We start from the raw sequence: 13,371 nt of genomic DNA, 5'->3' as shown, positions 1-13,371 counted from the left end.
CTGCCAAGCTATGCATAGCACAATACTAACACTTGTTCCTCTTTCTGAGCTCAACATCTCTCTCATTATAGAACGATGCTGACTCAGTTTTTCAGGATAGCAAATGGGAAGTTTTGGTACAGAAAATGGCCCAAAGATCAGCAGTGTGTGTGTGTTTGTGTGTGTAGTGAGTGAAGTGTTACGAAACAATGTGTGTATAGTGTGTGCAGTGACTGATATGAGTGAACAGTGTGCATTACATTATTTAATAAATTATTTGTAAAAAAAAGTATTGTATACCAGGAGTAAATCTAATGATTGTCTCTAACTAGTAGTCTGTAAATGTTTATGTATACGAATTACCTTATTTTAAATTGGTCTAAACTTTTAAATACTTTGACATGTCCTATATCCTTGTAAAAAGAGATCTGTGGATGAATAAAGCTACTACTACTACTACTACTACTAAAATCAGCACTAAGTACCAGTTAACTGACATTTGTGATTAAAAAGTTCTTTGTGACTGTTGTTCTGAACCCAGGTCCAATGTGCAGTGTTTGGACCCACAAACAGTCTTGCTGAGTTGTTTGCTGCATGAAGCAGTATAACAGTGTTGTTGTGTGCTGTGACGTGGTAGGTTTCAGGTGCTCCACTTGTGTAAGAGCCAGAACTGACTAAACAATCTTCCTTTCTGAGATGATACAGGACATACAGCATGCTTTTGTCCCGTGTCAATAAAGAGCATGATGATCCCTCCTTACTTGCCATGAGGTGACTTGTATGATAATTGCAGCTTGGTACACCTATTGCGAGCCTTCGTGCACCTATTGTGAGCTGCACAGCTCTTTTGAGTCCACGGCAGATGGCAGCTGCACAGCTTGTTGGCAAACTCTGCATGATACCAGCAAAGGTAAGAAATGGTGTCTTTTAGGGGGGGTGGGGGGGAGGGGGGGGGAGTGGTGACCAGTAGTTTGTTTTGTTGACACACCTACATGATGGCCATGGGCCTGAGAAGAAGTTGTGATATCATAGTCATGCACAGCAGTATTGTTCTCCACTAAATTGGTGGATTGTCAGTATTGGATAATGGTGAATATTCTGCCTGTCAGTTTAAGCCTGTAGACTGTAATGGTCCGCCTAAGTCGTTGATATCTTGCTAATTGCTGTAAACGCACTATTTCACTCCCATTTACGGAGCTTGTTAGCACTTGATGTTAGGTTGGCGCCATTACAATGTATTGTATTGTAGTAATCGCTGCTGCTTGCTGGATCGCTGCTGTGTCTCGTTGCTGATGCTGGCTCTAAATCTGGTTGTCTAGGGTAAACACATGAGGTCCCGTGTTTTTCATGTGCTTTTGATGATAAAGAACGAGCGAAACCAACACATATGTAAATATCAAATATTTATTACTTAAGTGGCCATATTAATTCCACTGTCCACCAAAGACCATAACACAACACAAAGTAGTACTTCCTTTACATGTTCTTTGCATTGTTTTGCCAAACAATAACACAGAAACACACTTCACCAAAGTGACATTCCGACTGCCCCCGACTGCCTCCGACTGGTTTTCGACCCTTCTTGCTGCTTGTATTTATAACATTGTCAAAGAACTACTAAAAAGAGATATAGTTTATAAGTCACATGTACATCTGTTATCATAATTTGTGCAGAAAAGTTATTAATTTGCATTGAGTGACATAATTTAACATGTTATTAAAATGACAGACAGATTTGTTGACTTGACAGAATAATTCTTTGTTACAAAAAGGCCGTTTTTTAGAAGTTTGTCAACTGACTTCTCTAATTTGCATAAATAAGTAAGTAACATGAATTATTAAGAATTACATTGGTTTTCATCTAAAATAGGATTGATTACGTGAATACTGAGTGAAAACGCTCCTAGTGAACAAATAGGTTTCACTGGGTGATTTTTATTTAAGGAGATCCAAAATACCTATGTTGGCCACTATTTTTCGTACTTCATATTAATTATTTAAGATGAACTTAGTGTTTTTACATGATGACATTTGCTGTATCAGTGATCAAGTGATATTAACTTTTGTGTGGGTCAGTTATTCAGTATAATTTAATGGGTTGACTGTTTATGGAGACATGTTATGCAATCATTGTTAACATACACAATAACTTTTCTATAATCATAAATACTCATTAAACTGGTTGAATTTGGAAGGGATCGCATACTTCATTAAAGTAAAGCCTTTAATATGTTCCTTTACAATACCCCCCTTGGGTAATATCATTTACAGAATGTTAATGATATTAGCCGACTAGGACAAATGTGTCAATTACTATGCATAATGTGTATGTATACAACGACCTGTGTATGTATACAACGACCGTTACACCGTTTCAAAATGACTTTTTCCTGCAAATATTTTAGTTGTGTTGTTTCAAATGCACTTTGTGTTATGGCTCTCAGTATGACAGCATCGTAAAAATATTTAGTAATATATGAAAGTAAAAAAAAAATGTTAATCTTTGCTCCCAGTGAGCCACATGGAAAATGATCAAAAACAGACACAAATGTATCACATGCGATGTTAAGATATATAAAAAAAATATATGTAAATTATTTCAAATTCAGCTCTCATTCAGTCACAGAATAATCAAGATAATAGAAGGAACATAAATATATTACATAGATGGACAGGTCAGATGTCCATAGGAAAATTTTGCAACTGTCTGCTCGTTTTGAGCCACATAAAGGAAATGAAAACAAAGAACATAATTATAAGTATGGATATGATATATAAACACAAACACTATAGAAGTCACATGTATGAATATAATATGCAATTAAAAAAAAAGGAAATATTTAAAAAACTTGTCTCCCATTGAGACACATAGTCAAGATAGTACAAGAACATATTCATACCAAAATTGCACACTTAAATTGGTCACAACATAACACAAACATCAAACTTGGTGAACATCTGATTAGCTGTAGAAAATTGTCCACAAATCTTATGTCTAAGAAAACAATAGTAACACAATGATGGGTCTTGCACCACAATTTTTACATTGTCTTTTATTTGGTGCAATCATGTCCCATATTCAACAATACAAAAAGAAAGTAATAAATGTTTGTCACCTCTTTGGGTGCATGGTTAAACTTGCCCCTTGCAAGTAAAGAAGATGTCTCCAAATTTAATATTCAATGGTGACAATAAAAATATAAAAACATTCTCTCAGAAATCTGGAACTTTTCCAGGGTCTGTAGTATGAGTGGTAGTTGCTACTTGACACATCCAGTAAAAATCTTTGCTGATCACATGCTTTATGGAAAATGGGTAAGTAACTGTATTTAAACAGGGAAATGTGCTTAATCATGTTTATATGATTTCAATTCAGTGATGTTTCTTAGTCCAAATAACCTTCTTGATCTGGGAAAGATAAGTCTATACGCATTAGGATGTGGGCTTTCTTTTATTTCAAATGGACAAATGTCAATGTTTACTTTAACATAGAGATAACCTAGCTCAACATCTTTGTCTACTTCAGTATTTTCAAACAATAGATCATTTTCAATTCCTTTAGTTCCTAAGTCTATTTCCTCTTTCCTACACTTAGACACATCCCTCTCTGTTTGCAAAGCATTGACATTTAAACATAAACCTTTGTTTTCATCTGTTCCTTTTAACACTGTGTTGTCACTTAACAACCTACTGTTTTCACCCCCTTTTTTATAAAGTCCACTACGGATTTTTATCCACCATATAGGATACAAGGTTGCACTTACCTTTGCTAATTCTTTCCAAAAGGCATCTTTGTTTATACAGTTTCCATAGTTGTTCCACAAAACTTCTAAAAACTTTTCCCCTTTTTCTTGAAAACACACATTTACATTCCATCCCTTTATATTTTCTTTAATATTATTCTTATTACCATTCTCATAGATTAGCATTTCACAGTTCCCAATAGGCAATAGCTTGTCCTCAGATACACATTCCCTAGTCTGCATTTCACTTAAATTAACCTCATTATTACCCATGTTCGTCACATCACTTACCTTTACCACATAATCACTTTTCAATTCTGCAAATACTTTTATTTCTTCCTTCACACTCTCATCAATAACATCACTTGATTTAGGATCATTATTTAAATGTCCCTCTATTACTTCTTCCTCCTCCTCCACAACAACCCCATCTTCAGTTTCCCCCCTATGTATCTGAATCTCAGCAATTGAGTCTTTGGCTCCATTAAACACATCGTCATCCCCCTTCTTATCAAATAAACCCCCCAAAATAGATTCTACTTGTGGTGTGTCTGACTTGTTATTCACACCAGTATCCTTTTCAGCCCAACTATGGAACTCTGCAATACCTTCAACTTCTGCACTTTCACTAACTACCTGTGTTTGAACACAGTTTTTATTAACTGTATCACTTTTACTCATAGTATCCCAAAACCTTTTATTAAATTCTAATTTATTCATTCTAACAACTTCAGTATTTTCATGGTATTTACTCTTTACATTGTATCCTCTCCTTTTCCAGTTTCGGTTATGTGTTGTCCTGTCATAATATTGTCTAGCCCCAAAACTACGGACATCTAGTGGGACTGTCCACCGTTTCCCGGCTGGTTTCCTCGGTCTGTCCGTTTGTAGTTGTCGTTTTGTTCACTAGTTTCAACAAACCCCCTTCTCTCTTGTTCTCTTCCCCAATACCTATTTCTATCATTCCTGTTATCTCTCCTCCATCCTCCCTCCTGTGTATTGTTTCTGAAATCATTTTCATATCTCCTATCTCCCCTATTTGGAGCATTATTTCCAGAATTTTCAAAGTCTCTCCTCCCATAATAATCTCTATTTACATTCCTGTTCCACCCCCCATACTGGTTGTTGCCAGAGCCAAAACTTTGGTTATTTTCTCTTTCCAAGGCCCTATCTAATCTATCTACAAATTTCAGGAACTCTTCCATTGAATCGTCTGGTCCATGGACCAATTCCCACTGCAGTCTCTCTGGTAATCTTCTTTTTAAAACATCAATTTGTGTCATAATATCAAAAGAATTATTCAAGTGAACAAGTTTTTTCAATTGATCTCTGCAAAATTTTTGCATTCCCCCTACTTTCCCTCTATACACTGGTCCATTTAGAAATTCTGACTTCAATCTGGCTTGTATGGACTGTGACCAAAATTTACAAATAAATTTGGCTTCAAACTCTTCAAACGTATTCCAAGAATCATTATTCTCATTTGCCCAGGATAGGGCCTCCCCTTCTAGAAACTGTTTTACTAACTTAATTTTTATGTTGTCTGACATTCCTACAACAAACATATCCTTACATTAGTGAATAAAGTCAATAGGGTGCAGATTTTCACCAGGAAAGCATTTCACTTGGATGTGCCCATACATTGTATTTTGATTGTAAAACATTTGTTTTGACATTAATGCATCTTCCAATTGTGTATATTTAGTGTGTATATTTTCTACTTTTGTATCTACATTAGTGGTGTACAGGTTGTATTCTTGTTTAAGGTTTTCTGATGTTTTGTCTATTCTCTGATCTAATCTTTCAACTTCAGTATCTACTCTGTTGTAGATGACAGCAATGCTGTCTGTGTTAGCTTGTATGTTTTCATTTAAACTTTCAACTTTAACTTGAAATTCTTTTCTGAAGTGTATCAACTGTTCTCTAGTGTCCTTACTGAGGGTAGTTTTAATTTCCTCACACTTCTCATTGAGATGAGTACTTAATAGTTTAAAATCCGAACTTAACTTATCCAGTCTATCTGTGTTTTCTTCACTTGATTGTTTAAGTTGCAAGCTTATTTGAGTTGCAAACCCTGCTAGCCACTCTGTTAAGTTTAATTGTTCACCATCCCCTGGTTCAATTTTTACATTTCCTACGATCTCATCACTCTCAGGTAGAGACATGTTCACTATTAATTATTTTAAATGACAACAACAAAATACCTTGCTTTATGCTATGATGTCGTGATCGGTGTTCTTGTTGGCTTTCTTCACTTCTATTCAGTTTTATCGAAGCAGAAGTCTTGATTGATGAATTCCATTGACATAATCCAGACGTTAATCTTGATGATAGTTTTTCGTAGTCGCACAAACACAATTTATTTATTTATTTTTGACATATTTTCACTGTTGACACACTGCACAAATAAACTTTTTTTTGGAATGCTAAGCACTTACGAAATTTATCGCTGCACTATTATCATCGATGCACTTAAAGATCCCGGACGAGCCCCCACTTTTGTAATGGTACGCCTAAGTCGTTGATATCTTGCTAATTGCTGTAAACGCACTATTTCACTCCCATTTACGGAGCTTGTTAGCACTTGATGTTAGGTTGGCGCCATTACAATGTATTGTATTGTAGTAATCGCTGCTGCTTGCTGGATCGCTGCTGTGTCTCGTTGCTGATGCTGGCTCTAAATCTGGTTGTCTAGGGTAAACACATGAGGTCCCGTGTTTTTCATGTGCTTTTGATGATAAAGAATGAACGAAACCAACACATATGTAAATATCAAATATTTATTACTTAAGTGGCCATATTAATTCCACTGTCCACCAAAGACCATAACACAACACAAAGTAGTACTTCCTTTACATGTTCTTTGCATTGTTTTTCCATCCCAAACAATAACACAGAAACACACTTCACCAAAGTGACATTCCGACTGCCCCTGACTGCCTCCGACTGGTTTTCGACCCTTCTTGCTGCTTGTATTTATAACATTGTCAAAGAACTACTAAAAAGAGGGGTCAACAGAAAGGTCCGATCTTACTCGTCGGCTTTGACCCGTGACGTAAGCGTGTTGTGGTGTGTGACGTCATTACGGCGCGGAAAACCTAATACATGGTTTGATGTACTCTTGTTTAAAGAACATGTATACGTAATATGAAGCAATTTGATGAACATATTGATCTGTAGCGTAGCCCACTTGAGGTTAGGTTGGGAGTTTTTTTTTTGGAATGCGGCCGCGGCAGCGGCCGCCTATGATTCAAAAATATTGATTTGACACTAATGAAGCCTGTGGGGGGATGGGGGGGCACTGCAGACTCCCCCCACCGCATAACGACATATTTAGTTTCTCCCCACCCAAAAACCCCCAATTTCCCACGCTTGTCCCGTTACAGTCATTAGGCTTTTTGTGAAACTTGTGTATTTCAGTGTTTACAATACGTATTCGATGTTTTTATATCCGCCATATTGGAATTGTTGTTTATGGTCGTTTCCGCGGTATTTGTGACGTCATGGGTCAAAGCCGACGGGTAAGATCGGACGCTTCTGTATTTCCATATAGTTTATAAGTCACATGTACATCTGTTATCATAATTTGTGCAGAAAAGTTATTAATTTGCATCGAGTGACATAATTTAACATGTTATTAAAATGACAGACAGATTTGTTGACTTGACAGAATAATTCTTTGTTACAAAAAGGCCGTTTTTTAGAAGTTTGTCAACTGACTTCTCTAATTTGCATAAATAAGTAAGTAACATGAATTATTAAGAATTACATTGGTTTTCGTCTAAAATAGGATTGATTACGTGAATACTGAGTGAAAACGCTCCTAGTGAACAAATAGGTTTCACTGGGTGATTTTTATTTAAGGAGATCCAAAATACCTATGTTGGCCACTATTTTTCGTACTTCATATTAATTATTTACGATGAACTTAGTGTTTTTACATGATGACATTTGCTGTATCAGTGATCAAGTGATATTAACTTTTGTGTGGGTCAGTTATTCAGTATAATTTAATGGGTTGACTGTTTATGGAGACATGTTATGCAATCATTGTTAACATACACAATAACTTTTCTATAATCATAAATACTCATTAAACTGGTTGAATTTGGAAGGGATCGCATACTTCATTAAAGTAAAGCCTTCAATATGTTCCTTTACAAGACCAACAGTTCCCATTCCGTGGTAATCATCGCAAGAGTTTTAATTGAGATGGTAGTTTAGCTACCCATAAAGTGTGTGAACAGGCATCAATAGAGAGTCGACTAATGTTCATAATGAGTACCATAGTTCTGATGGGGTTCTGTTTCTTAACTGTTCATTATAAATCACTTTTTGTAGTTGTTTTCTGATGTCCTGGAGAGGTGTTGTATGAAAGCTGATTTCAATGTAAAATGTGTGTTGTTTTCTGGTGCTGAAAGGATAGTGTCACTTATTATGTTTGCACGTTCACCCCAATGGCTGAGTAGCATGACGAATTTTGCCAAGAATGCTGTCCATTATAACAAATCAAACAGTGATGGAGATGCAGTGTGGTGAGGATGCTGTCCACTATGGTGAATCAAATTGATGGCTGATGGGGCCAGAATGGCAGTTGCTTAGGATAGACACTAAATTGGTTGTAGACGTCATTAAAGAGTAGACATGCCATAAAAGAATTCGTAGCAGTTACACAGGCCAATATCCCATATCTGTACATGATGCAGTTGATAATAAAGGCAGACTGTGCATATGTGTGGCTGGCTGTGTCAGCACTGGGTGACAAATTAGTTTTCAAGATGCAGGAGAGCCATTGTTTACAGCAGGCGATCACAGATATGATCAGTCAAGCAGAATGGACCACCTGCAAAATGGGAATGGTGGCAAAGTCACACAATAAGTCAATCATAAGATGCCATTGTTCAGCATTATCCGTAATTGTCAATGCACTGTGGTGGTGAGTGTCACTGTCACTTTTGAAGAATATGCTTCGTTGGAGGGTGAGTTGTGGAGCACTATGTGCCGCAGCACTGCATTCATTTATGTAATTCACAAATTTTGGTGCACAATGATTGCACAATGGTTGTATTTTCACTGTGTAGTATCCAGTCCAATGTGTATATATTGTAATTTGCCATCATTCTGGGTCACAAATGTAAATCTGTAGGGTGAGGGTATGGCGCAGAATATACATGTGATTCAGGATGAAAAGCTCATGCTTGGAGGAGTGATAGTGTTAGTGATTCTGAACAAGAAACTTCATATGGACATATGCCCTACTCTGAATGTTTTCTGAGACAGAATACATTTAATATCACTTTTGTACATTTTTCTTTAATAATACTAAAACCACACCCATCAGTTATAATGTTCTGCTGTACAAAATTAAACAACAATAAATTTCCTACAAAAAAGGTCCTATTTGCTTTTTCTCTAGGATTAATAGCTTGTGTGAAGAGAGTGTGAGAATACTGAAAATCTCTCGTGATGCATATGTGCTGTAGCTTAGGTAATTTCTGTAGGCCAGCTCAAGATAATTTCCTGATTGGATGGACAACGAGTGTCCTACATCAAATTGTTTACCTCAACTTCCTTTACACTCCCGTGATACATTGTCTGAATAAATTAAAAAATAATTATTAACTAACACTATATGTGTTATAGATCAGAAACTATCCAGAGTAGGACATACGACCATATGAAGTTTTTTGTTCAGAATCACTAACACAATCACCCCTCAAAGCACATACCTTTCCACCTGCTCAACCTATACATATGACACAATATGGTATGGAAACAATAATTTATTATGCTCAAATGGTACACAGTGAGAAAGCAAAGCTACATCATTAGAAACCATGGAGCACACTGTAACTGCACAGTTAGCACCATAGTGTGTCCATTTTGATGCAGGTTACATAAGGTGGTGTCCCACAACTGGTAGTGGTACAAGGTACACTCCTCCATGCACCATTGTGTAGTTTGTGTAGCATGTAAGCAGATGTAGATGTGATCATTTGATTTCATATCCCTAGATAATGTTATGCCCAAGTATTGGTATGTGTTGATTGATCTCAACTGTGATCCATTGATATTATAGTTATAGGATGCTACACCATTTCATTTTGTGAAGTGCACAATTTTACATTTCTGAACATTTAAAGCAAGTTGTCAATTTTTGTGTCATTTTGAAATCTTATTAAGTTTTGACTGAAGATTTGTGCAGTTTCTATCAAACTGTACTTCATTACAGATAACTGCATCATCTGTGAAAATCTGATTTTGTCTTATTATTGTCCGCAAAGTATACAACAAGAACAGCAAGGGTCCCAGCACACTTCCCTGGGGACAACCAAAATTACTTCTACATCTGTCAATGGCTCTCCATCCAAGAGAACTTACTGTATCCTCCCTACCAAACAAACCTCATCCAGCCACAAATTTTGCTTGATGCCCCATACAATTGTACTTTTCATAATAAGTGTAGATGTGGTACTGAGTCAAATACTTTTCAGTACCTACCTGATTACCTTGGTCCATGACTTTCAGTGTGTCATGTGAGAAAAGTGTGTGTTGGGTTTCACATGATCTATGTTTTCAAAATCTGTGCTGGTTGACATGGAAGAGCCTGGTTGACGTGGAAGAGGTCATTCTGTTCAAGATTCATCACTATGTTTGAGCTAAGAATATGTTCTAAGATTATACAACAGATAAATGTCAAGGATATTGGAAGGTAGTTTTGTTGATCATGTCTGCTACCCTCCTGGAAGACATGTGCAACAAGTCCTTTCTTCCAACATCTGCACACTGTTTTCTGTTTGAAAGATCTATGGTAAATTATAGTTAAAAGAGGGGTTAATGCAGTATAGAATCAGAAAGGGTTTCCATCAGGCCCTAGATGTTTGTTCAGTTTTAATGACTTCTACTGTTATTCAATGCCATTGACACTTACACCCATTTCACTCATCTTTCCAGTGATAAGACAGTTAAACTGGGGCAATTCTCCTGGGTTTTCTTAACAAAGGAACATTTGATGATGGAGTTGAGTATTTCTGCTTTTGCTTTGCTACCCTCAATTTCAGTTTCTGTTTCATCCATGGGTAGCTGAACACTAACATTGGTGTCCCTAGCAGCCTTTACATAAGAAATAATTCCTTTGATTTTCATGGAAGATCATTTTGTGAATATTCTGCTGTGGTAGTCATTGAAGACTTCATCACCACTCTCTTGACAGCCAAATATATTACAGTCAGCATCTCTCACTCTATAGCCCTATGCCTTGTTTTTCATCTATTATGCAGTAGTCTCTGTTCATTTAGATGTTTGTTTATGATGACTATATACAGTGGAGGATCCCTCCCATCATGAACTGTTCTTCCGGGTACATATCTACCCAGTGCATGGTCACTTATTCCTTTAAACTTGAGCCATACTTCCTCATGTTCTGATCTAAAAGCTTCAAGTTCTTCATTGTGATGTGTCATTACTGTTTCATTATCTAGTGTATTGAATGTATAAACCTCTCTAATTACTTTAGTTCCTGTTGTTGCTACAACTGCCACATTGTCGCTGATACCAGTTTTTATGTGGATGCCCTAAAATAGATCATATCTATTGTTGCCATTACATCTAACATATTCCCATCATAAGTGGGTTTCCAAACTATCTGCTCTAGGTAGTTTTCAGAGGAGGCAGTTAGTAAAATTTCACTGGGGCTCTTGTCACATCTACAACTAACAAACCTGTAATTATCCCAATTGATCGTCTGGTCCCTTTGAAACCAACCAACCAACCAACCCAATTGATTGTTGGATGGTTAAAGTCCCCTCTGAAGATTATAGTGTGGTTGAGAAACCTACATACAACTGAATGGAGCTTTTCTCTAAAGTTTTCATTTTGAAGATGTGAGTCTGGCTGTTAATAGAAGGATTCAATTACAATTTTATGCCCACCCCTGATACTGACTCTTACTCAAACCATCTTGCAAGGGGTTTTGATTTCTGTTTTGGTCAATTTGAATTTCTTGTCTATTGTGACAAATACACCACCTTCATTTCCCATTAGTTTATCCTTTCAATAATTTGTTAATATTTTAAATTGTATATTTTCCCAGTATTTAAGCTGCATCTGGGGTAGTTGAAAATTTAAATATTTGAAGATGATCAGAATTTTTTGTGGTTAGAGTTTTAGCTCAATCATGATGTGACTGGATGCTGAAAAATTTTGTTCATGGATGATATGATGAAAATTAATGACCATTAAATAAATAATAGCAGAGAGTATTTATTGCTAAAGTTTGTGATATTTTTCCTTAAATATAAGACAAGTCTCTCAAAATTAAGTTATTTTGTTTCAGCTTTTGTAGTTTTCACTGACAAATTATGTGTAGCACATATTTTAGTGTAAACTTCTGCTTTATGACATTATCTAGAGTTGGCCATCACCTTTATTGTAAGAGAGTGTAGACACTGGTAACTTCTATCACAACATGTGCATCTTGGTTTACACCTGGAGATCTTCATATATGCTTCTGTTATCCTTGCTGCCATGCTATATATTCCACTTTTAGCTTTTCATAAAAGACATTGATAAGAATGCAGTGTTGCTGTTGTACTCTCCAAGATTCTCTAATGTCTATGAAAGACGTATGTGAATTTTGATCTGTGTGCCAATATTATAAAAATGCTACTGTCACTGATCATTCTGCAGCATGAAACATGATGCACTGTGGTAGATGACAGTCTTTTGTTATCAGTAAGCTATAATACATAATCTATGCTAAACTACTGCTATGGATCATTTCAAGATGAAGAAGGCCACTTACTAACCTTACATCCAGTTCAGCTTTCCCTTGATAAAAAGTAAGGTTTAGACGTGTTTCCTTGAGGTTTGAACAGTGATCATCAACAATCAATGCTGCTGCCTTATCTCTGTGATCATGTTCAATGAAATATTTGGTTGAGCGCAGTAAGCGGAGCTGCTCATTCGTCTGTTCCAAAGTATTCTGAAGCAATTTATGAGCATTCTCAATAGTTTGAGCTTCCTTGTGAAGTGAGTTTTCTACAGCATCATGCACCAAATCAATTCCCAATCGATTTCCCCTATAGAACCACACACATAAAACCAACATAATTATCATGCACAAGGTGGCAAAAATAATTGCATGAATATTTAATTATTCAAGTTTCAAAGTGTACAATAATCACTATTTAACATATACATGCTACTGTCACTTCTATTGAAAATATTATTTGTAATCTAAGGAAAAATGCTTTAAATTTGAAACCAAAAACAGTATTTATTCTTTGTACTTATTGCAGATGAGCACATGAGTTAATTTGGAAATAACTGTTTATTACCTGAAATTCACTTACCTAAGAATAATACACTTCTTGACAATACTGAGAGCCTGTTGAATCAAAGACTCCATAGTGCATAGTACACGTTCCTTATACATCTTCAGCAGTTCCTCTTCCTTGCAGCATTGTTCTTTTTGTTTTTCCAGTTCCTTTTTGTGAAACTGGATGTCTGTTATTCGTTCCTTTAACTTTATGTCAACTTCTTTCTGTAAGGAAAGTTGTGAGTCTGTATTACTAAATGACTAACCCAGTTCAGTTTCAGGGATGATGGTATAGCATGAAATATTGCAGTACTCTGAGACATTGCGTTG

At 36.2% G+C, this 13,371-nt stretch overlaps 1 protein-coding gene across 6 annotated transcripts in view; it reads right to left on the bottom strand.

Annotated features, from left to right (window-relative positions):
- Window positions 1-13,371, bottom strand: part of LOC126250644 (tektin-1) — a 215,978-nt gene that overhangs the window by 139,167 nt on the left and 63,440 nt on the right. For all 6 annotated transcript variants that reach the window (XM_049951580.1, XM_049951578.1, XM_049951577.1 and 3 more), the window contains exons 3-4: window positions 13,076-13,266; window positions 12,530-12,802 (exon numbers count right to left, since the gene is read on the bottom strand). In XM_049951580.1, the coding sequence (XP_049807537.1) occupies window positions 12,530-12,802; window positions 13,076-13,266 (464 nt within the window). The remainder of the gene's footprint in view (window positions 1-12,529; window positions 12,803-13,075; window positions 13,267-13,371) is intronic.

This window comes from Schistocerca nitens, chromosome 1 (assembly GCF_023898315.1).
Source record: "Schistocerca nitens isolate TAMUIC-IGC-003100 chromosome 1, iqSchNite1.1, whole genome shotgun sequence".
NCBI lineage: Eukaryota > Metazoa > Arthropoda > Insecta > Orthoptera > Acrididae > Schistocerca > Schistocerca nitens.
The sequence above is the reverse complement of the archived record's forward strand: the minus strand, read 5'-3'. Positions and strand labels throughout refer to the sequence as shown.